Source organism: Camelina sativa, chromosome 14, assembly GCF_030686135.1.
Source record: "Camelina sativa cultivar CO46 ecotype springtype chromosome 14, ASM3068613v1".
Lineage (NCBI taxonomy): Eukaryota > Viridiplantae > Streptophyta > Magnoliopsida > Brassicales > Brassicaceae > Camelina > Camelina sativa.
Window position 1 is genome coordinate 25,169,325 of NC_141893.1, and position 23,318 is coordinate 25,192,642.

General features: G+C 36.3%; 3 protein-coding genes across 9 annotated transcripts; 2 read left to right on the top strand and 1 right to left on the bottom strand.

The window, feature by feature from the left end:
- The first annotated feature begins 65 nt into the window (after positions 1-65).
- On the top strand, positions 66-2,388 carry LOC104742145 (uncharacterized). The gene is made up of 5 exons (XM_010463114.3): positions 66-553; positions 1,008-1,137; positions 1,232-1,432; positions 1,528-1,695; positions 1,772-2,388. The coding sequence occupies exons 1-5, from the start codon at positions 420-422 to the stop codon at positions 2,249-2,251; spliced, it is 1,113 nt and encodes a 370-aa protein (XP_010461416.1). The 5' UTR covers positions 66-419; the 3' UTR covers positions 2,252-2,388.
- A 129-nt stretch (positions 2,389-2,517) lies between these two features.
- LOC104742146 (transcriptional corepressor SEUSS) lies at positions 2,518-7,842 on the bottom strand. 4 transcript variants are annotated; one of them, XM_087483113.1, is made up of 11 exons: positions 7,541-7,728; positions 6,529-7,096; positions 5,762-6,405; positions 5,559-5,678; positions 5,326-5,374; positions 5,006-5,220; positions 4,848-4,916; positions 4,410-4,507; positions 4,229-4,322; positions 3,957-4,026; positions 2,518-3,867 (listed from the first exon to the last, which is right to left on the bottom strand). In XM_087483113.1, the coding sequence occupies exons 2-11, from the start codon at positions 6,740-6,742 to the stop codon at positions 2,924-2,926; spliced, it is 2,517 nt and encodes an 838-aa protein (XP_087339239.1). In that variant the 5' UTR covers positions 6,743-7,096; positions 7,541-7,728; the 3' UTR covers positions 2,518-2,923. The 4 variants fall into 4 exon arrangements, with proteins under 4 accessions (XP_087339239.1, XP_087339240.1, XP_010461418.2 ...); XM_087483114.1 differs by having other exon boundaries at positions 7,266-7,569; XM_010463116.3 differs by having other exon boundaries at positions 5,762-7,096; positions 7,541-7,842.
- Positions 7,843-15,712: 7,870 nt separating this feature from the next.
- LOC104742147 (structural maintenance of chromosomes protein 4) lies at positions 15,713-18,698 on the top strand. 4 transcript variants are annotated; one of them, XM_087484766.1, is made up of 9 exons: positions 15,713-15,763; positions 15,849-16,220; positions 16,383-16,484; positions 16,627-16,803; positions 16,880-17,061; positions 17,146-17,221; positions 17,637-17,795; positions 17,981-18,289; positions 18,389-18,698. In XM_087484766.1, exons 6-9 carry the CDS (start codon positions 17,153-17,155, stop codon positions 18,569-18,571), a joined length of 720 nt encoding a protein of 239 aa, XP_087340892.1. In that variant the 5' UTR covers positions 15,713-15,763; positions 15,849-16,220; positions 16,383-16,484; positions 16,627-16,803; positions 16,880-17,061; positions 17,146-17,152; the 3' UTR covers positions 18,572-18,698. The 4 variants fall into 4 exon arrangements, with proteins under 4 accessions (XP_087340892.1, XP_087340895.1, XP_087340893.1 ...); XM_087484767.1 differs by lacking the exon at positions 15,713-15,763 and having other exon boundaries at positions 15,767-15,944; positions 16,109-16,220; XM_087484769.1 differs by lacking the exons at positions 17,637-17,795; positions 17,981-18,289; positions 18,389-18,698 and having other exon boundaries at positions 15,715-15,763; positions 15,849-15,944; positions 16,109-16,220; positions 16,880-17,162.
- Positions 18,699-23,318: the final 4,620 nt, after the last annotated feature.

Here is a 23,318-nt window from a genome sequence, read left to right on the forward strand (position 1 = left end):
CATTAAATATTTTTTAATAATTTTATTTTGCATAAATATGAATAACATGTTATATAAATACAAGTTTTTGTTTTAATATGTATTATATTATGTAAAATATTTTATTTACAATTTTTATTTTTTATAATATAAATATTTGATCCGCATTATTTGATGTACTTTCACCATTCAAACATACATTTTGAACTGCTAAATCTGTTTAATCCACACTTATTCCGCCAGATCCGTTTGATCCGCTTTTATTTCGTCTGATCCACTTCGCTTGATCCGCTTTCTCCGTTGGGAGCCTAAGGAAGACCGAAGACCTACCATTTTTTTGCAATTTTGACAAATAAATATCCCAAAGTAGTGGCGGCGAGAGGGAAAAAAAGAAGACGAAGTTACGAGCGAGAGAGAGAAGAAAGCAGAGAGAAAAGAAAATGTCGAAGACGCTGGTGCAGCCCGTTGGGCAGAAGAGGTTGACGAACGTTGCAGTGGTTCGTCTCAAAAAGCAAGGCAATAGATTCGAGATCGCTTGCTACAAGAATAAGGTCCTTTCATGGCGGTCTGGCGTGTAAGCTATTCGATAATATCCGAATCTTCGCTTGCTTGCGGTTTGATTTTGCTGAGTTTTAGCTGATTCGATTCTGATTTGTGTGTAGTATGATGTGTGACGATTGTGTTGAATCGGATCATGTGCTTAACCTAATTTGAAGGAGAAGGAGTATAGTCGCATCAATCAATCTTTGTTTGCTTGTGTTTGATTGGTCTTTTGTGTTGATTTTTTTTTTTCTGAATTTTGCGGACTCGATTCTGATGTTGAAGGTCTTAAGCATACTTTAGTTGTTTCGCTCTGTAACTAATGTTATGGAATTGGTATAGTATGATGAATATGGTGTGACGGTTGGGCATATGTTTAACCTAATCTGAAGGGAAATGAGAATCAATAACACACCTCTAGATAAGATTTTGTTCTGCGTTGTTTTATTAGTAAACGTACTGAGATGTGGGCGAAAATGTTCATGCAGGGAGAAGGACATAGATGAAGTGCTTCAGTCTCATACTGTTTATTCGAATGTTTCTAAAGGAGTTCTTGCCAAATCCAAAGACTTGATGAAGGCCTTTGGATCAGATGATCATACGAAAATATGCATTGATGTATGTCATGGCTTGTTTGATTTTATTAGTGTTTGAAGTTGTGACTCCTTAAGATGTCTCTTATATGTTGCATTTCCAACTCTCTGTGTTTCAGATTTTGGAGAAAGGTGAGCTTCAAGTTGCTGGAAAAGAGAGAGAATCACAGTTCTCTAGCCAGTTTCGGGATATTGCAACCATTGTTTTGCAGAAAACCATCAACCCTGAAACACAACGGCCTTATACAATCACCATGGTAGAGCGCCTGATGCATGAGATTCATTTTGCTGTTGATCCTCATAGCAATTCCAAGAAGCAGGTGATTGGTTTAGGTTAATGTAGAGGCAAAAGTGACTTGTGGTATACATATGAAATGTTTATGTGAGGCTTCAATTTGATTATTAAACTATGCAGGCTCTTGATGTCATCCGTGAGCTGCAAAAGCACTTCCCTATCAAGCGTTCTCCAATGAGACTGCGCCTCACTGTTCCTGTTCAAAACTTTCCCTCGCTTCTGGAGAAGCTAAAAGAATGGGACGCTAGTGTTGTCTCCAAAGACGAATCTGGAACACAGATGTCCACTGTAATGATCTAAATCATCAACATTTTTTGGACTTCTTTTTTTCTTTCTCTAATCCTGTCTAATTGTACTTGTGCAGGTCTGCGAGATGGAACCGGGCCTATTCCGAGAGTGCGATTCCCATGTCAGGAACATACAGGGAAAACTAGAAATACTTGCTGTATCAGTTCATGCAGAAGGTGACACAAGCATGGATCATTACGATGAGCATGATGATATGACATTGCAAACACACAAGCCGTTGTTACCTGCTGAGGCTGAGACTAAGGATTTGACTGATCCCGTCGTTGAACTTAGCAAGAAAATGCAGAAGCAAGAGATAAGTACTACAGATAACATAAAGCAAGAAGGAGGAGAAGAAAAGAAGGGGACCAAGTGCAGCACTTGCAACACGTTTGTTGGGGAGGCTAAGCAATACAGAGAGCACTGTAAGAGTGATTGGCACAAACACAACCTGAAGCGTAAGACTCGTAAACTCCCTCCTCTTACCGCTGAAGAATGCTTGTCTGAAATTGACATGGACGACTCTAGAGCAGATTTGAAAGACTACTCTTTCTGAAACTACAGTATTCTCATTTTGTTCTTTTTAACTTTTGTCAATGTTGAATCTCGTGGTCACATGTGAGTAGATGAATGCACAAAACTTGTGCGAACTTATGAGTAAAAATCGTTTGTGTTTAAGAGATAATTTGGATTTTCGGTGCTTGAGTGGACAATTTTGACCAACCACAGACAATTAAATATCGTACAAAACCATTATTGCACGAATAACTAACAATCATCCAAACAAAGACATCATAGATCGATCATACATAAGCATTGCACTTTTTCGTTTCAAAAAGGCATTGCGTATTTAACGTTTTTGTCAGATAATTTAGGAAAGTTTGGTTAACACATGGGAGAGAGATAAATGAAGGACAGAGCTTGATCATTGCCTCCCTGATAATGTGCCCTAAGGAACACACCCATAGAAAGATGTACATTATAACTATAAAGCATAAGAAAACTCCCCAAGATCTTTAAAAAGAAAAAGAAACAGTAACTCAAGAGATGGTATGGTGGTTGTAAGAGGGTGACCTAGAAACCAGTTGTTGGTACAAGATATGACTCTTCCTTTCTTAAGCACAATATCACGGCTTTATGGCCTATCCTTATCCTGAGTTGAGTTGTGTAATGCTGCACAAGCAAAACATTACCCGATCAAAGTCTTGTTCATCTTCATCTTTAGATCTCACGCGTTCCAATCACACTGAAAATTGTTGAAACCATTCACTGCTCCTAAGAGCTGGTTTCCCAGATCCTGTTGCCCGTTCGGATCCCGCACCATCATCCCAACTCTTCCGTTCATGAGACTATTGTTACCGTTCATATTATTCATTCCATTAGCTGTCATGGACTGACCCATCCCACCACCAAACCCACCAGCACCTCCAATACTTGGGTTGCTGTTGTTCACTTGGCCATTCATCAGCAGAACACCAGAGCTATTTACATTAGCTGCCTTCCCATCATTCCCGAAAGACCCATGCCCAACCATGCTTCCTCCTGAACTATTATGAGCTTGGTTGTTCATCAGGATTTCATTTAGTATCTTCTGAACCGAGCTAGACTCGTTTGCATCAACCTCACCCGCCTGCTGCATTGCTGATGAGTTTGTGGAACCCATGTGATTAACAGATGGTATCCCGTTTTGAGAGGGATTATTGTTATTAGATGAAGATGTTGGAGACTGAAATGTTGGCAGGTTGTGTTGTTGCTGCGATGATGCCACCATGGTACCTGAGGAACTAGGTGACGGCATCTGAACAGAGTTTCCTCCATACGGACTGTTTGGAGGATTGTAGGCAGCATTCTGATGTCTTGCCTTCATTGAATTCTGGTGGATGAGTCCTGCGATGCTGTTGGTGGAGGTGGAGGCAGAAGCTGCATTGAAGGCATAATTTACACCATTGCTGGGATTTCCCTGCATTAGTGTCACCTGCCTATTACTTGAATCACTGTTTGCATTCTGGGCAACTGTTTGCTGTTGCTGTTGCTGCTGCTGCTGCTGCTGTTGCTGTTGCTGTTGCTGCTGCTGCTGATGCTGCTGCCTTAGTTGTTCACTGGGTTGCTGAGGAGAAGGACCAGGCAAGCCAGATGAAGGGCCTGTTCTCCGTGGAAACTTGGCTAAACTTTCTGTACCAAATAGAAAATCACGGAAAAGGAATTAGATGCTATAAGAAGAAAAACACCAAATACTTTGTCAGGAGGTCACATTAACTTACCGATTGGTCCTGTTCTTGTTTCTCTGCTATAATCTATCAAGTCCTTCATACTATTTACCACCTCCGAGATCTACAATATTGCAAAAAATCAATAATATGCATTGGCAGACATGGTCACAGGGCCAGGGTTATTACAAAGGTTGATTTAATTATTTCATCATGGATATCCCTTTCAAAGCAGAGCGTCCAGGGAATGCAAGTATCTTAAGTTTTATGCAAGACTGCAGAGATGCAATAGGGTTTGATTCATATCGGGACATTCTTTCATATACCTGCAAACACCGAACATATCTCTTTGTGTATCCCAAATCATTCACGAGTGGTACTTCTAGGGCCTTTGCCAATTGTCTAGCAGATGCAACAAACCTGCAGAACAGTTGCAGCACATCAGACATCACCAATTAAAAGTCTTGAGTTACATCAATCTAACAACAAAAGAGAGGAGAAGTTTACATGTTGCAATTATTTTGTAACTCCGGAAGAGCAGAATCTGTTGTTGCATTTTGAGCGGCTTGCTGATATTTCTGAGCTGCCGATCCAAGCTGACTAACCTGAACGTGTATACAAAAAAAAAAGAGCTAATTACCTAAGCCGTTTAACTGATTTTGCTGTATATTCTACTACTATTTGGAAACCACAAAAAGAGGAAAGGGAAAAGTGATGATTTCGCAAACAAAAGCAGATAGAATAATATTAAGACAGTATTTCCAATTTTGTGCTAAAAGGAAAGGTCGCATCTTCAAAATAACTATCTGCCAGAGCAAAAACTTCCTGTCACACAACATATGTACTGAAAACAACATAGGCCTCTTTACAGACTAGGTATATCAGTTTGTTATAAACATAAACCCATACGATGCAGGAAAGATGGTTAATCTTTCTTGAAGTTACCTGTGGTATCAAAAGCCTTCGTGGAATCAGCTCTTCATGCCGCCGAGCACAAAATTCCCAAGAGAATATCTGAGGAGGAACTTACAAGAATGAAGGGATTGGAGAAAAAAATAATGGTATCATAATTTGCTGTGAGAGAAAAGAGTTGTTTGAAGAACCTTAAGATCTGGAGAGAATACTATTCGAAGTTGGCCATCACGAACAACTCGAAGATGCTCAAATACACTCTCTTGTGTTGCTTTTGCGTACTCCAACACAATTTGACCAGATGAATTCTGAGATTCCCTTGGCATATCGACATATAAAAGTTCTTCCAAAGTGCCACTTTCATACTTTATCTTAAAAAGCCGCGGGAGGACTTCGGCGGTTGCCTCTAAACAATGAAAGAGTCAAAGACACAAAAGATGAGCAACTAAAAAAACAAGTTATATTCCAAAACAACGCAAGCAGTCAAGCACTGATTATCTAAATAACATACCAAAACCACGTCCAGGCTTTCGGTTACATATCTCACAGTGCCACACATCCTGCAATGTTTGTTAAATAAAATATCCATGTAAAGAAGTATAACATGAAACAAGTACCTAACTGACTAAAACAACTGGCTCAGTTGCATGAAATCAGCTTAGCAAAAGACGATATAACTAGATGAAAAGACAAGCTCTTTCACAATCGTATTACAAACAAGACCAAGTTCACTGAGCAGTAAACCTGAGGGAAAACGCCAGTTGTTTGCCGGCCACTGCCATACATCGAAACGCACCATCTCTTTTTGGCATTGGGAGCAAAGTACTCAGCTACAAATTTTCTCCAGAACTCGATATTATTGTCCTGCATTAACAGCAGACAGATCTGTCAATCACGAAGAAAAACAATAGGCTGAAAAATAATTAATAAAAGGTAAGAAGATTTACTTCAGGCCTATGTTGTTGTCGGTACATATACTGAGTAAGTCGCTGAGCACCCATGCCCGGCTCATACACTGGTTTCAGAGGTGGCCTCAGAGGTAAACTCTGCTGTTGGAACTGCTGTGGTAATTGAGGACGTTGTTGAGGCATAGATTTCAGGAGTTGCTGTTGTTGAAGTTGCATAAGTCTCTGCTGGTGAAATATGTTCATTTGAGCTTGCGGAGATTGTCCTGGCATTTGAAGAAACTGTTGTTGTTGTTGTTGTTGCTGCTGTTGCCTCTGCTGTTGTTGGAGAAACAATGACTGCTCTGAATGTTGAGGTTCCATTTTCACTTGGGCCAAGTTTCTCATGGCCTGAAGTTGCTGCGGTTCCAACTTTACTGATCCTAGGTTTCTCAACATTTTCTGTTGTGGCTGTTGTACTTGACCATGCTGCTGATCATTTGAAACCTGACCAGGTTCCAACTTGACAGGTCCCACACCTGCTAACCCACCTCCACGCACTGCTGAAAACTGCTGCTGCTGCTGCTGTTGCATAGAGTGCTGCTGACCATGTTGAAAATTCTGAGGCTCCATTTTCTTATTCCGTTGTTGTTCTGCCAACAACTGGTTAGATGAAACATTCGAGAATTGCTGACCCTGAACTTGACCTGACGAGCGCGGGGACACCATACTCGGAGCATTAAAAGAAGACAAACCACTAAACCCGACACTGGACAGCGGGTCTGACTCAGCCCCACTTGTATCCATAGAAATAACAGAACCGGGAATACCATTTACAAAAGACTGATTATTGAGGAGAGAAGATATGTTTGGTGCATTCCCAAGCATACTCATACTCATGTTGTTACCAAACTGATTACGCGGAGAAACAAGGGAAGGAAATGCTGGTTGGGAAGGAAGAGGAGCTCCTCCTTGTCCTCCTAAGATGGAAGGCGGAACACTTTCGCCACTGCCAACAGGATTAGGCGGCTCTGATGGTACCATACTCCCCACCAAATAATCACAACTTCACAATCCAACAAAAAGCAAGAACAAAACTGACTGAGAGATTTCACGGCGTTAAAACAAAAAAAAAACTCAGCTCCTCTGTGTTGGAGGAGTAAAGATGTCTCCAAGGCACAATGAAGTAGAAACGTCTTCTATCTGACCAATGATAAGCTTCAGAGTCGTAAATTCCACGAAACAGATGTAGGAAAGAGCTGAATCTGAGTGGTGAGGTTCCGTATCGAACATTCTAGACCAAAACCAAAACACTTAGTCTCCGTAATCTCTGTTTGATTACAAATGAATTTCTCAGATCCAAAATTAAGCAAATCTACTCCATTCGAAACTCAGCACCTTTAAACAAAAACAACAAAAAAAATCAAGAAACAGTCCTCCCAGAGAGGCAAAAGCAAAAAAAAAAAAAAAAAAAAAAAAGTAAAGAACAACCCAGAAAAGAAAGCTTGATCAAACCCTAATTGAGAAAACAGAGATGACTAGTGAGAAACAATCTATACAGACTTACCAGAAGCTGGAATTGAAGAATAAAGTCTCCTAAGACTCAAATCATAGAGAAGCGGAGAAGAAAAAAGGTATAAACTTTACACACAAAAATCAACTCTTTCTAATCTTTAAGAAACTTGGATGAACACAAAACAATTACAAATGAAGAAACTTTGCAAGTCTTCTAGGGTTTTTTTGGAGTGGGTTTGGGGATAAAGAACCCAAAAGACAAGAGAAACAGAACAATCCTGTGCCGCCTCTACAAATTGTTGTTTCTGGGTTTTTATTAAATTATACCTTTTTTTAGCTTCAGAGTATTGTGTCCTGTTCTTCGCTGTATCTTTAGAGAGAGAGAGACAAGAAAGAAGAAGATGAAGAGAGAGAATAGTGTCCTTGCGGACGTCAAAACTGTATTCGATCGGATTTATTTCATTCCCTTTCTTACTTTTTTCTTTTTTTCTTCTTTTCTTCTTTTCTTCAGTCTCTCTCTCTCTCCTTCAAAGGAAGTCAATGACATGCCCTAGCAATGTTTTTTTTTTCTCATCACAATCTGGATTTTTTTTTCCTTTGTTTTTGTAAATCACAAACATTTTGTTTGTATTTGTTTTAGTGTTTTAATTGTACTTTTTTAAGTTTCACATAAGGTATCAATTTTTTAATTAAAAAGGGGAAATTTTTATATAAATCTTTTAATATTTAATGTATTACTATATTGATAATGATTTTTAAAAGATTATTTCTATTGAAAATTACTATATTTGGTTCAAAAAATCATAATATAAAATACCACTATTGCTAAGAAAAAATAATTATTAAACAACAAAACTAAATAATTGATTAATCTAGCACAGATTTATTTATATAATTAAATAACTTAAGTTCGATTTTTATCGTCTACTTATTTTTTTCTATCTCTTTATAGTACGACTTCACCTCTAATTAGTGGATTCTTCCTTACTGTTATTATTTAATTGTTCAAGTCTACTTAATAAGTTTTGTCTCACTCTAAGAAAATTGTTTTTAGAATGTTGACTCTTTTTATAGTGTTTTTGAATTATTTGGTAATTAAGATAAGGGTTGGCTCATGATAAAATAAAAAAAAATTACCCCTAAAATAAAAAAATATAATCTATAAGCACCTTAAAAAATTCTCTTGTACTATAAATATAGATTGTCTATTACATAGAAACATATAGAGTTTTAGTGAAGTTCCAGTTAAATATTGGTCAGCCTTTTCCAACCAACTGAACGACGTTCATCTTTTCTTATGCTTTCCTTATCTAAGAATTTCTCGTATTTGTAATTCAAAAGCGGATTATCTAGCTTGTTCTTCCAGATCTCTTGTTTTTTAAGTCACTTTTGTAATCTTTATCTCCTGTTTGGACGATCAAACTATAAAGTAATATTTTAATTAATGTATGATTGACAATATATATATATATATATAACTCTAGAGAATTCCTACATGAGCTCATAGGTCTCTAACTACAATGATCTTATACCTAAGTATGAGAGAGTATTTATCCAAGTGCTTGGGGATTTCTAAAGCGATATTTATTTAAAAGTGATTTTTTCATTGATTTAAAGTTCTTTATCTTTGATTGTTCTTTATGATATTAGTCCAAAAAAAAAAAAACTATAATCCCATAGTCAATCTCATCAAGCCATCAAAAGTGGTGTTGAATTGATGGATTATTAGATGGACAAAGCTTCCTAAGCCAACCAATAGTTGATGTTATTGTGCTCTCAGAACTAGATGAATTTGGATTATAATGCTTGCTAAAATTGCTTAAAATAAACCAAAAGTTTAGTCTTTAATCACTAGCAGTGTTAGAGACGACCAGAGAAGCTACAACTCCCTGACTCGCCGTCGAAGCCTTTGAAGTTCACCAAAACTCTTTCTCTTTCGTTAGCTTTGCTTTGTTTCTTAGAGAGAAGTCTTTACCTCTTGTACTCGGTCTGAGAAGTAACATCTAAACCTTATCATCAGTTTTATGCTATTTACTTTTATGAATTACTTAAACCTTGATTTCATGATTTCTTTTAGCATTCTTGAGTTTTTACTTGTTGGTTAATTGTTCTATATATTTTAGATGTTCTATTCATCCACTCTTTTCGAAAAGAAAATGTTACTCATATCAAGTTGAACAAGATTTTATCGTGAATGATTTTAATTATTGAGCTTTATTTATTTTAAACAGTCTCAGGAGTTTCTATTTACACAATGTGTAAAAGAATTTTATACACAACATCGTGTTGTTAAGCTTTTATATTTTTGTTATTAGTTTTAATTTAAAATTATGTTTCAAGGTTTAGAAAACATACAAAAAATTATTAATTATAAAAGTACATTTAGATAATTTCAATATATGCAATGTAAACTATACTTATATGTACATCAAACACTTTATAACTTATTAACTTATAAATATATTAAGTTTTCATGACATATATGAATAGTCACACCTATATTTATATTTTTATATAATTTAATGTAAACTATACTCAATATATGTATTAAACAATCAAATTATATATATATATATATATATATATATATATATATATCCTATCGAGGGCCTCACTCAAGACATAAAATTATTGGCCATCTAGTTTTCAAAGGACTCAAATTATTTTCTCAACAAGGAGTTGTAATAATGTCCCTCACTTGCTAGCAAAGTTTGGTTGCATTTCAAACATTTTCTACTCAAGGTGTTTTTCACCTCCACGATGGCTGTCAAGCCAATTGTATAACGATTAAATTAATTCATCTATATAATTTATTTGCTGAAAAAAATATATTACCTTCTTATAATCACAAGTTAATTAAAAAAAACTAGAATTGGATCCGTGCTAGAGCATGGGTTGAAATTTCTTCTATTTATTTTGTAATTTTTATTTAAATCACTATATATGTGATTGTTTTATTTATTTTAAAAATATTTTTTTTGGATGAAACACTATGCCATGAAATCATGTTCTGAATATTACTTATGAAATAATATCTATTTTGTAAAATAGTCTAGTAGATTTAGATTTTGACCCGCGGTACACTGCGGGTTAAGTTATTTGTTAAAAAACAATTATTTTTTGTTTATTAATTTTATTTGATTTTTTAGTTTTTAAAATTATATATTGTATTTTGATTGTTAATTCTATGACTTAACCCACAATATACCGCATATTAATTTTAGGATCAAATATGTAACATATGTTTGTCAAAATCATCTTGACCGAGAAAGCCTCTACCAAACAACATTATTCCAAATTTTAATTTAATCTGAGAAATTGTATTTCTTTAAATTTCAATCCATGCTCTAGCAAGAAATCATATTTCTTGAAATTTTTTCATATTATAGTGACATATTATTGACCCGTGCTATAACAAATCAAATTAGAGTGTTTATAATTTTAAATTTTTGATTTATCATATATTTATGATATTCTTAAAAATATCAAATTAAACTATTTTTAAAATACTTCAAATTAAATTATTTAAAATTTTTATTATAATATATAAAATTATACAATTCAACAAAAGAAATATATGAAATATATGAAATTGAATTTAAATATTCAAATTTTTACTCATTATACAGTCAAAATTTTAGTTGAATAGATATTTTTAAAAATAATAATATTATTATAGCTTGAATATTTTATAGATTGAATAATTTATATTGGTTTTAATAGTATAACTTTGAAGTATGACTTTACAGTATGATTTCAATGTCCGATAAATCAAAATTCGTGCCCATTCGTATTCAGAATCATTTTGATTATTTTTTTTATAGCATGACTTTGAATCTTTGTCTAGTTTTCTTAGGCAATGTGGTTGAGACATTTTATACATTTTTTATTCATTAATTGAGCAATATATATCCGTTTAAAAAAATTTAAATTACATCATATGGAGAAAAAAATCATAAATTTTATTAACTAAATATATTATATAATAATTTATAATAAGTTAAATATAAAATTAAATAAAAGTGAAAGAAGAATCGCATATGTTTGTTTTAATTAGGTTGAAAGATTTCCTATAATTGATTTTATATGTTACTATAATCATGAATGCCATAAGTCTATAACCAAAAAATCATATATATATATCTATTATATAGTCTACAAAAAAAGTCATATACTTTCAAAATATTAAATAGGAGATATAAACAACTAAATACTTCATTCACGCATACTATAGACAACAATCTAGTTATATATAAGATACTAAAGTCTATTTGACTTATTAAGGGTCTAGTGGACATATTTACTACTTTTTCCTTTTGATTTGAATTATTTCGTGAAATGGAAGATTTTTAAGGAGAAGTTCCGTGAGCGTTTCAAGGCAAGCCGAGGCAGTTCGACGGTGGACCACTTGCTGCAAATGTACCAAACAGGTAGTGTGGATGAATATCGTGAGAGGTTTGAACATCTGACAAGAGTTGCCCCATGTTACTGATGATGTTTTGGAGTCGGCTTTTCTTCGAGGGCTTCGGAAGAACATCTGTGACCAGGTGGTCCGATGCAGACCGACAAACTTTGTTGAGTTGGTGGACTACGCGCGGATCATCGAATCGCAGGAGAGCGAGTCTGGTAGTTCCACGGTCCGAACCCAACCAAAGGTGACATCCTCGACACCATCACAGCCACACCGACCGACCACTCAATCCTTTCCTCGCAACAACGAGTTTAGGAAGCCAGTGGGGAGTGGTGAGAACCGAGGTTACAACCCTTGTAGGCACTGTAGAGATAAGTGGTTCCCTGGCCATAGGTGCAAACCAAAACTGAAATGTTTGGAGGTTACCGAAGGGGAGAACTTGTTGGAGGACTGTGAGGACGAACCGGCGACTCAGGAAGAGGATGAGCAGGGGATAGCAAGCCCAGAGGTGGAGACCATGCACTCCATGGGAAGCATGACGGGTGAACAGTCATTGATGTTACGAGGGAACATTGGGAAGCGAAAGGTGGTGATCTTGATTGACTCAGGGGCTACCACCAATTTCATCTCCGACAAGCTGGTAGCCGAGCTTGGGTTGCCAATTACACCAACACGCAAGGTAGGAGTGAAGATGGCAAATGGCCAAATTTGCAAGAGTAAGGGCAGGTGTTCTGGCCTGTTGCTGGAGGTTCAAGGGGTTGAGATGATGGAAGAATACTTGTTGTTCGATCTTGGAGATGACGTGGATGTTGTGTTGGGATACCCTTGGCTAGCGTCCTTGGGGGATACTAAGACAAATTGGGCGATGTTAAAAATTAGTTGGAAGATCCGCAACTCTTGGGTGACGATAGTTGGTGTCCCCAGTTTGTCTAATGGACAAATCTCTTACAAGGCAATGCGGAAGGTCATCAGAAGGAAATGAGAGGTTTACCTTCTTGAACTAAAGACTATTTTCGAAGGGGACGAACAACACAACAAGGGAGTGGAGCATGATGCGATCTTGGAGTTGGTATCCAAATTTTCCGACGTGTTTGAGGCTCCAAAAGGGTTGCCACCAGTTCGAAACCGTGAACATGCCATCACTCTCCACGAAGGCACATCTTCAATCAATGCCAGACCTTACCGCTACTCATTTGTCCAGAAGAACGAGATAGAAAAGCTGGTTCAGGAAATGTTGGAAGCAGGAGTCATACATCCAAGCATCAACCCCTATTCGAGTCCAGTCCTCCTGGTCAAAAAGAAAGATGGTGGGTGGAGATTCTGTGTGGACTATCGAGCTTTGAACAGAGCCACCATTCCTGATCGCTACCCCATTCCTCTCATCGAAGATAGACTTGAAGTCAGGTTATCATTAGATACGAGTTAAGAGCAGTGATGTAGAGAAAACTGCTTTTAAAACTCACCAGGGGCATTACGAGTTCATGGTAATGCCCTTTGGGCTCACAAATGCTCCCTCGACCTTCCAGTCTATCATGAACGACCTCTTCCGACCTCACTTGAGGAGATTTATGTTGGTATTCTTTGACGATATACTCGTCTACAGCCCCGACTTGGAGACACATCTGAAGCACTTGAGCATTGTCTTGGAGATCATGGTAAAGAGCCAATTTTACGCCAACAAGAAGAAATGCTTATTTGGAAGCAAGGAGATCTCTTACTTGGGACATATTATCTCAGGAGAAGGTGTAGCTGCGGATCCGGAGAAGATTGCAGCCATGACAAATTGGCCAATCCCTAAGAATGTGACAGAGCTACGCAGGTTCCTAGGGTTAACCGGCTACTATCGGAAGTTTGTCAGAAACTATGGACAGTTAAGCAGACCTCTCACTGATCTATTGAAGAAGAATGGGTTCGTGTGGTCACCAGCTGCAGAGGAAGCCTTCTACGAGTTGAAGCGTGCAGTAACCAACTTACCAGTGTTGGTCTTGCCTGACTTCAACAAGGAGTTCACAGTGGAAACAGATGCGTTGGGAGTCGGGATTGGGGCTGTCCTATCCCAAGAGAAATGACCCATTGCTTTTCTGAGTCAAGCCTTCTCGTCAACAGGTCGCATAAGGTCCGTTTATGAGAGGGAACTACTAGCCATTGTGAAGGTTGTTACGAAGTGGAAGCACTACCTGGCAGGGAGAGAGTTCGTGATCAAAACAGACCAGAGTAGTCTGAAGCATCTGTTAGAATAGAAGGCAGTATCCACAGTGCAACAAAGATGGGCGGCTAAACTCATTGGCCTCACTTACCAGATAGAGTACAAACCGGGGGTGGAGAACAGGGTTGCAGATGCTCTCTCGCGGAGGCCACCAGAGGAGAGATTGTTACAAATGGCGTTAGAAGCCCCACTTAACTTGGATAAGGAAGAGTTGGCAGCTCGAGTTAAGCAAGATTTCGACTTGATGACCATAATGGCAGCCTTGGAGTCAGGGGAACCATCTAAATTAGGATATACGGTGGAGAATGGGTTGTTGTATAAGAATGGATGTATGGTCATACCACGGAGATCAACGCTTATTCCAAAATTGCTGGAGTAGTTCCACTCCAGTGTGATAGGGGGACATGAGGGAGTGCTTAAAACCTACAAGCGGCTTGCTCAGGAGGTCTACTGGTGGGGAATGAGGAAAGATGTCGCGACTTTCATTATCAACTGTCAAGTTTGTCAGGAGAACAAGACTTCGACCTTGTCACCCGCTGGACTGTTAGCACCACTGCCAAATCCACAACAAATATGGTCTCACATCAGCATGGACTTCATTGAGGGCTTACTGCCAACCAAGGGATTCTCAGTCATACTGGTGGTGGTTGATCGCCTCAGTAAGTATGGGCATTTCATTGCTCTAAAACACCCTTTCAATGCAAAGTCAGTAGCTGAAGTTTTTATCAAGGAAGTGGTCAAACTCCATGGTTCCTGGATAACATCGTGTCTGACCGAGATAAGGTATTCCTCAATAACTTTTGGTGTGAACTTTTCAGGAATCAGGGAACCATTCTTCATCGAAGTACGACTTACCACCCGCAGACCAACGGTCAAACGAAGGTAGTCAATCGCTGTCTGGAGACGTATTTGAGGTGTTTCGCAAGCAAGAAACCAATTACGTGGGTGCATTGGCTACCATGGGTAGAGTTCTGGTATAACTCCTCTTACCATTCCATCATTAAAACATCTCCTTTTTATGATGTGTATGGAAGAGAACCACCCAGGCTATTGCGTTACGGAGACACGCCCTCTGCCAATGCGGAAGTGGAAGATCTACTCAAAGACAGAGACGCATTGTTGGTTGAGTTGAGGGAGAACATGGAATTGGCTCAAACCATAATGCAAAAGGAGACGAACAAACATCGGAGGGAGGTGACTTTTGCAGTGGGAGATTGGGTCTATTTGAAGCTCAGGCCATACAGACAGAATTCAGTGGTAGGACGAAGGAATCAAAAGCTGGCTCAGCGCTATTTCGGTCCTTACCAAATCACTGAACATATAGGCAAGGTCGCTTACAAGCTGAAGCTTCCCACTCACAGCCAAATCCACCCAATGTTTCATGTCTCCCAACTGAAAACTACAGTGCCTTCAGACCAGGTAGCTCAAGAAATTCCTGCTATTTTGTCCCCTAGTCTGGAGTGGCTAGTTGAACTGGAGAAGGTGTTAGATGTGAGGCGTCCGGAGCAGGGTACTGAATCGGAAGTTAAAGTATAATGGAAAGGGCTGCTTGATTTCGAGTCGATTTGAGAACCAATTACGGTAATGATGTAGCAGTTTCCTGAGTTCGACCTTGAGGACAAGGTCAGTTTATTACCAGGGGGTATTGATAGGTTGAGAGTGCCTTTGGTCTTTATGAAGGAGAAGAAAAGAACAAGTGGTAGGAAGGCAAGAGTGTGGTTAAAGAATAAGAATGCTAAAAGTGGCTACGAGTCAAGAAGTGAAGGGAAGACTCCTTCTGGAGAAGAGGGTTCAATAATAATAACTAAATGTTGTCGTTTTATTATGTTGCCCTATGCTAAGGTTGTATTTAAAGGAGATCCATTATTAGGGTATCCTTATCTTATGAAAAGAACAGTAAACATTTTCTATTCTCAATTCTAAGGCTGTCAAGGTTATATTTATCTATTCTCATCTTATTTCTCTATGTTCTTTACTCTCTCTTAACTCTGTCTTAACAGTCTGTGCCTAACCAGCAGAAGAAATCTGGAAGTCTGAGGCTTTACATTAAAGAGCTTGTGATGAGGAACTTCAGATCTTATGCTGGTGAACAACGCGTCGGTCCTTTCCACAAGGTTAGGGTTTTACATTCCCTCAATTTCATTTTCGAGAAAATTTGAATCTGATTAGGTTTGGGTTTTTATCACGTTTTCTTGAATTTGAGCATAGTTTTTCGAAATTCTGATTTTGGATACTTCTAATTTGAATTGATGCGTTGTGATTTTTTCTAACCTTGGAGATAAATTGAAAAAAGTCATAAGAGTTTTTCTGCGGTGGTTGGACCTAATGGGAGTGGAAAGAGTAATGTGATAGATGCAATGCTCTTTGTGTTTGGAAAACGAGCAAAGCAGGTAAGTACTTCTCTTTTTCTATTAGTTATGCTCTTTGCTTTAGGTCTCTCTTGCTCAGGAACCTAGACCACAGTGCTTTCTTTAGGTCAATTCACAACTATTAACGATTATAGTTTTCGATTGAGCTTTGTTTGAGTAATCTTATGTTTTGTTTGATGTCAGATGCGGCTGAACAAAGTTTCGGAGCTCATTCACAACTCAAATAATCACCAAAACTTGGATAGTGCTGGAGTTTCTGTACAGTTTGAAGAGATTATCGATTTGGTAAATGTTGTTGTCTGCTTACCTTTTATTGAATGCCTTATTACGAATATATCTTGCATTTCTGTTTGATGTACCTCTTAGGAAGTTTTTGACTTTGGAAAAGGTTTGTAGTGATGTGAATTGTTATTTTGATCTAATACAGGAGGATGAATCGTATGAGACTGTTCCTGGAAGTGATTTCATGATTACTCGGGTTGCATTCCGGGATAATTTGTCCAAGTATAATATTAATGAAAGGTTGAGCAATTTCACTAAAGTTACAAAAAAAATAAAGGGGAAAGGAGTAGATCTTGACAACAACCGTTTCTTGATTCTTCAGGTCCTCACTTTAGAGAAACAGCCTACATATTGTTGAATTACATGTTCCCCCGCTAATATTTCTTGAACGTTGACAGGGGGAGATAGAACAGATATCACTCATGAGGCCGAAAGCTCAAGGTCCCCATGATGAAGGTTTTCTTGAGTATCTCGAAGATATCATTGGAACAAATAAATATGTGGAGAATATAGATAAATTAAATAAGCAGTGAGTGATCTATGCAGATTTTGGAAAATACAGTAGTCTAAAAGATGAGCGGTAAGCATTACTAAATTTTCTTTAAAATATTTTAGAAATGATTTGAACTCATTTGTAACAAATATCGTAATATTTCTGTTTCAGAGTGAAAATGGACGAAAGTAATCAAGAGTTAAAAGAATTCGAGTCTGTGCATGAAAAACATAAGAAGAGGCAAGAGGTATGTCTGAAATCCAGATGTGTCCTGCTCTCATGCTTATTGCCGACAAGGCTTAATTCAATTTTTTTTCTCCTAAGTTTCAACAAATGATTAATCACCTTATCTTCCTTTGCAATGATTAGGTTCTTGATAATGAACTTAGAGTCGGTAAGGAGAAGTTCAAAGAGTTTGAAAGGCAGGACGTAAAACATAGATCTGTGATACTGAGTTGGTCTTAGTAAACTATTATCAAATTAGGAAGTCAGGAACGTGTTATGGTGGATTTTGTATCAGAAAATGAAATGCAATAGGGAGTGTTCTTAGTAAATCTTCAAGGTGACTGAAACTGAAGCTTTATATTTTCACCAAGTAGTTTCTAGTTATTACTCGTGCAAAAAAAGAGTGAATAATCCTTCTACAATATTCAATTTTGCAGGAAAAACAAACAGATCATATACATAAACTGAAGGAGAAAGTGAAAACTCCCGAGGATGTACCACGCCTCTTTGATCTGATCAGAGTAATGGATGAAAGTATGAAGCTTGCATTCTATGCAGCCTTGGGAAACACTGTTGTGGCAAAGGATCTTGATCAGGTATATTTGTGACTTCTCATCAAGACTGACTTAGCTACAAAATTTATTTACTGACATTAGTAAATTATGAATTCAGCTAAGCTCCGCTAATCTAGTGAAACCCAAGATGGGTAATAGCTCTTAAAATACAAAGTTTCTTTGGAATCACAGGTGAGCTAATAGATACAATTTTTCTTGCTTATTAGGCAACACGTATTGCATATGGTGGGAACAGAGAATTTCGAAGAGTCGTGACTCTTGATGGTGCCCTCTTTGAAAAATCTGGTACCATGAGTGGAGGGGGAGGCAAGCCACGTGGGGGAAGAATGGGAACCTCTATCCGAGCCACTGGTGTGTCTAGCCAAGCTGTTTCTAATGCAGAAAATGAGCTCTCCAAAATTATTGATATGTTAAGCAACATCTGTGAAAAGATTGGCAATGCTGTGAGACAATATCGAGCTGCAGAAAACGAAGTCTCTCGCCTGGGGATGGAACTGGCGAAAAGCAAAAGAGAGGTACTGTCTTCTGTGAATTTATCAGTATAATCCTCCCTATCGAGATATGTGATCAAGTTGCCTTAAGTGTAACCGATTGTTTCTATCTTTCATCTTTAGATTGAAAGTCTCAATTCAGAGCATAATTATCTCGAAAAACAACTAGCTTCCCTGGAAGCTGCATCTCAGCCAAAGACAGATGATATCGACAGGCTTAAAGAGCTTAAGAAAATCATCTCCAAAGAAGAAAAAGAGATTGAAAACCTGATGCTGGGGAAGGTTCCCAAACCTAATCAATTCTAGTTTACAAGTTATTACAATACTAGATAAGGACCCGCATTGTGCGGATTTAAAAATTGTTGAAAAAAATAAATCCTAAACCTTAAACAATTTTTTTTTAAAAATATATAAAGAAATTTTATTTCCTAAAGTAAATATATAAATAATTTAAGTTAGAAAATATTTGTATTTACCTTCATACATTTATTTATATTTATATATTTTTAATATTTTATAACAATTATTACAATAATTTAAAACTAAATTATATTCCACTAAAACTTTTGCCAAATACTCATCATTACAAATATTATTATTGTCAAATTTCAAAAACGTTTCACAACTTATTTACAAAATACTTTACATGCAACAAATTCATCAAAGCAACATTTAATAAATAACCACATATAATTTTACTCTATGTTTTACCATTAAAAATATATTTTTACACCCAAAATTATTTTATTGTTAAAGTATGCTCTTTATCACCACCTATAAAATGTCTTCTAACCAAATTAAACAAATTTTATGTTGCTTTATTTTCACTTTGGTATAATTATAGTTCTTATAATTACTAAAATTGTTTTGTGACATAATTTCTTTAACCATGAAGTTTTTTTTTTACTCCAAAGATGTTTTGGATGAACAATTGGTGAAAATTATCTACTCGATTCCAATGATTTTATGACTAACCCAATAAAAGTTTAGAAATTGAAAAAAAATTAATATAATATAATAAAAATAAAAATTTGAAAATTGTAATTAGGATGATATATATAAGTCTTAGATAATTCAGATATACAAAATAGAAACTTTATATACAATCCAAAACATGTCATGAGTCATAATCACGTTAAGGATTAACGACCTATTTACTCTTCAGAAATATCCAATTGTACTTAAACAACTTAAAGCTATGACTTCGTCTCAAATATTCTCGAATCATAAATTCTCAACTTATTTCTACCCGAATAAAAAATTCTCAAATATTTCTCTATATACCTGGTTTAAACGGTTTTGCGAACCTAATTAGATAGAAAACCACATAAATCCAGTTTGAAACAACTTTAAAATGGTATACCGTTCCAACTTCCCAATTTTGAAACCGCTTCTCAATTACTCGATCAAACAGCTTTTGTTTCAATACCGGAATCATCAACATTATTCAGAAAAGACAACTCTAAGTTTTGACCAAAAACATCAACCACCGACTTATCTACCAAACTTATAATGCTACTAACAATAGAATTACTTTTGGAACCTCCATCAGTGTCTCCATCCTCAATTAAATTAGCGGGCTTATATACTTTAATTCCATTTATTGCATCTGATAGCTTCCACTGAAAAACCCGCACGAATCAAAGACCAACGCAATAGATCGACAAAATTATATAAGAAAAAAAAATCAAAGATCAAAGCTTTCGATAGAAACATGTAATGTTATGTAGATATAATGTTATTTTCTTAATTAGCTGTCCTATTAGGTTTCAAAATAATAATTCTTTTGACATAACGTATGTTTTAAATTGTTATTCACTATTTATTTATTAATAACCTAATAATATACATGCTTAGTGAATTACTTTTTTGTTTATACATGTCAAAATCTTATTAAGAAAACACGTATAATATAAGTAATGTACAATGGAATTAGATTAGTTTTGTTAATTTTCTTTTTTGATTTAGAATTTTTTTTAGATATAAACATGTAAATTTTATTTAGATTTGATGTTATTTTCTTAATTATCTGTTTTGAAAAATAACATTTTATTGACACGTGTCAACATCTCATTATGTCATGATCATGTTAATGTCTAATTTGAAAACCCTATTTTATATAGTAAGATTTTTAATATAATAAAAAAATTAGTTCACTTCAATTCAAGTTTTTTTTCCAAGACTATCAATCGGTTTTTCATGATTTTCGTTTTCTTCGTTTTCTTCGTTTTAATATCTTGTTTAATGTGTTATGTTATATAATATAATTATACAACCAAATATGGATGACATATAATATATTTATTTTACCCTTTAGTGGTTAAAAATATTTTGTAACAGTAAAACTTTGATATGGATGACACATAGTATATTTATCTTAGTTGTTTTTTGAAAATATAATAAGATTACAATTGACACGTGTCACGATCTGATGAGTTACTAACTTTGATATTTATTCGTTAAAATTGACACGTGTAACGATCTGGTGAATTTTTAACTTTGATCTTTAATCGTTAAAACTAACACGTGTCACGATCTGGTAAGTTACTAACTTTGAGAACCAAGGTTTATATAATAAGATATTTTCCTTTTTAAGTATTTTCTCTTTTCTATTAGGATTCTAGTAACTTTACTTATTTTCTAGGAATTACCTATTTTACGTTTTAGCCTTCTCTATATAAAGAATCTTAGGTGATATGTTTTAGACACAATATCATTATTATTCTTATCAATAAAGTTTTAGAGTTTATCTCTTTTATCTTTTCTGGTGGATTCCAGAGCTTTTCTATCAAGATCATCGCTTGTGATCTTGATTTTCAATCTAGGTTTAACGCTTGTTAACCTAGCACATTCCGACTGCGTCAAGTGGTATCAGAGCAGGTCTTCTCTTACTCTTTTCGAAGCTTGATCGGCCATGGGTGATCAACCATCAACCAAAGCAGATATTGAGGCTTTAGGAGCTCTGCTGACGGCGTTGACTAATCAAGTTGCTGTTTTACCCCATGAAACTTGCTTTCTAGTGTGATGATGATGGATGATATGATATGATGATGAATATAGAGATGGATGCAAGATGTTTCAATTACCCTTATGTAGTTGTAGCATAAAGGATGTCAAACCATAATGAGTATGATGCAAGCAATCAGGATGTGAATACTCATCTAAGTTAAACCAAATATGAAAGATGTTTGTCACTAACAACCTAATGATGATTATGAAATGCAGAATGTAAATCTACTAAAACAGGATACTAAATGCAAAGCAAAAACAGAATGATCAAAGCAATAATGAAATGAAACAGGAAAAGTAATTATAGTAAGCAAACTAAGCAATGACACAGGATTAAACAGAAACTAAATCAAATGCAACAGGACAATGCAACTAGAATGAAACAAGGAATGAAACAGGAAGATACAGAACAAAAAAAACAGGAACTCTGGAAGGAGCTCGAGCAAGCACTCGATCGGATGCTCGATCGAGTGGATGGTCGAGTTGATGAGCGAATGCCAGAAACAGAGCAAATATTGAAACAGAGCAAACAGCAATCAATTAACAAAACTTGAACATGAAATCAATAAACAAGAAAGGTCTTAAGGATGGATTCATGGGATGGACTCAAGCTATGGCTATCTAAATTGGTCAACAAACCTCAATCAACAATGAGCTATCTCTAGACAATGATCTTCTAATACATGTTAATCCATTCTCATGACAATAACAATCAAGCCAAGATACTTCTTAGACTTAGTTCTCACTAGCTATTACATATCAAAGCAGACATTAAACAACCAGATCATCAATGTCAAAAATCATAGTAAACATCTAATCTCTTTGCATGCTTCATGATAATCTCTAGTATTAGCTTTATCTAACAACTTAGACATTGGTATGATGCTAAGAAGCTTAAGATCTACCCTTACCCTCTCAGTATAAGAATAACATAGAGCATATCTAACCCAGAAGAGATATTAAGCAATCAATCTTGACCAATCCAAACAACCATTACCTTTATCCACCCTAATCCATCCTCAAGATCCTAAGCCACTACTCACAATCACAAAACATGATGAACAAAGTCATAAACCCAGAAATCAAAGAAACTTGCATGATTAGAAAGATGAGATGAAGATCTACAATATTGAAGAAAAAATCAAACTCAAATTCTTAATACTTTGAAAGCTATGGAACCAACAAGTATCAAAGATTTCTTAAAAATAAACAAAAGTGGCTAAAAGATCTAAGCAATAAAAAGCAAAAAGGAATAATTCCCCAAAAAGGTAAATACTAGGTCTAGGATTGTACTCTAAAAAGTCTCTCTCTTTTGGTGGCTGCAGGGTACAAGGCCTTTTATAGGAAAAGGAAGGGAAGCTCTAAAAAGCTAAAAGACAAAATAAGTGGGCGGCTCGGTCAACTCGACCATGTGCTCGGTCGAGTGCTGGTCGAGTGCTGGTCGAGTGGGTGGTCGAGTGCTTGGTCGAGTGGGTGGTCGAGTGGACTTCCGGACCTTGATTCTTCAGCTCCAAATCCCTTGTTTCCTTCTCTTGACAGCTCCAATCTTCTTCAGCATCACTTCCATGCTCCTTAGGATCCAAAATCACCTGTTTATGCAAGAAACTATGCAAATGCAATGCAAATCTACTCTAATGCATAAACAGTTCTAAAACTATGCAATAATGGACAAATGAGATAGAAAATCATGCAAAAGATGTGAATATACTAAGGGAAAACAAGGCAAAATATATGAACATCACCCCAACAGATTGCTAACGCGATGCAAGGAAGAGGAGAACGAAGGGGACCAAATCCAAATCAACAAGGCGGAAACAATCCGGCCGTTGAGGAACAAGCTCGGGTTCAGCAAGGTGGAAACAACTGACAGCACGGTGGAAACAATCGACAACAAGGCAGAAACAATCGTGTTGTTGTTGAAATTCCAGCTTGGAGGAGGACTCAGAAGGAGAAGATGAAGAACAAGAAAATCAAAACAATCATGATTACCGAGTGAAAACAGATATTCCATTGTTTTATGGGACTATGGGAGTAGAGGAATTTC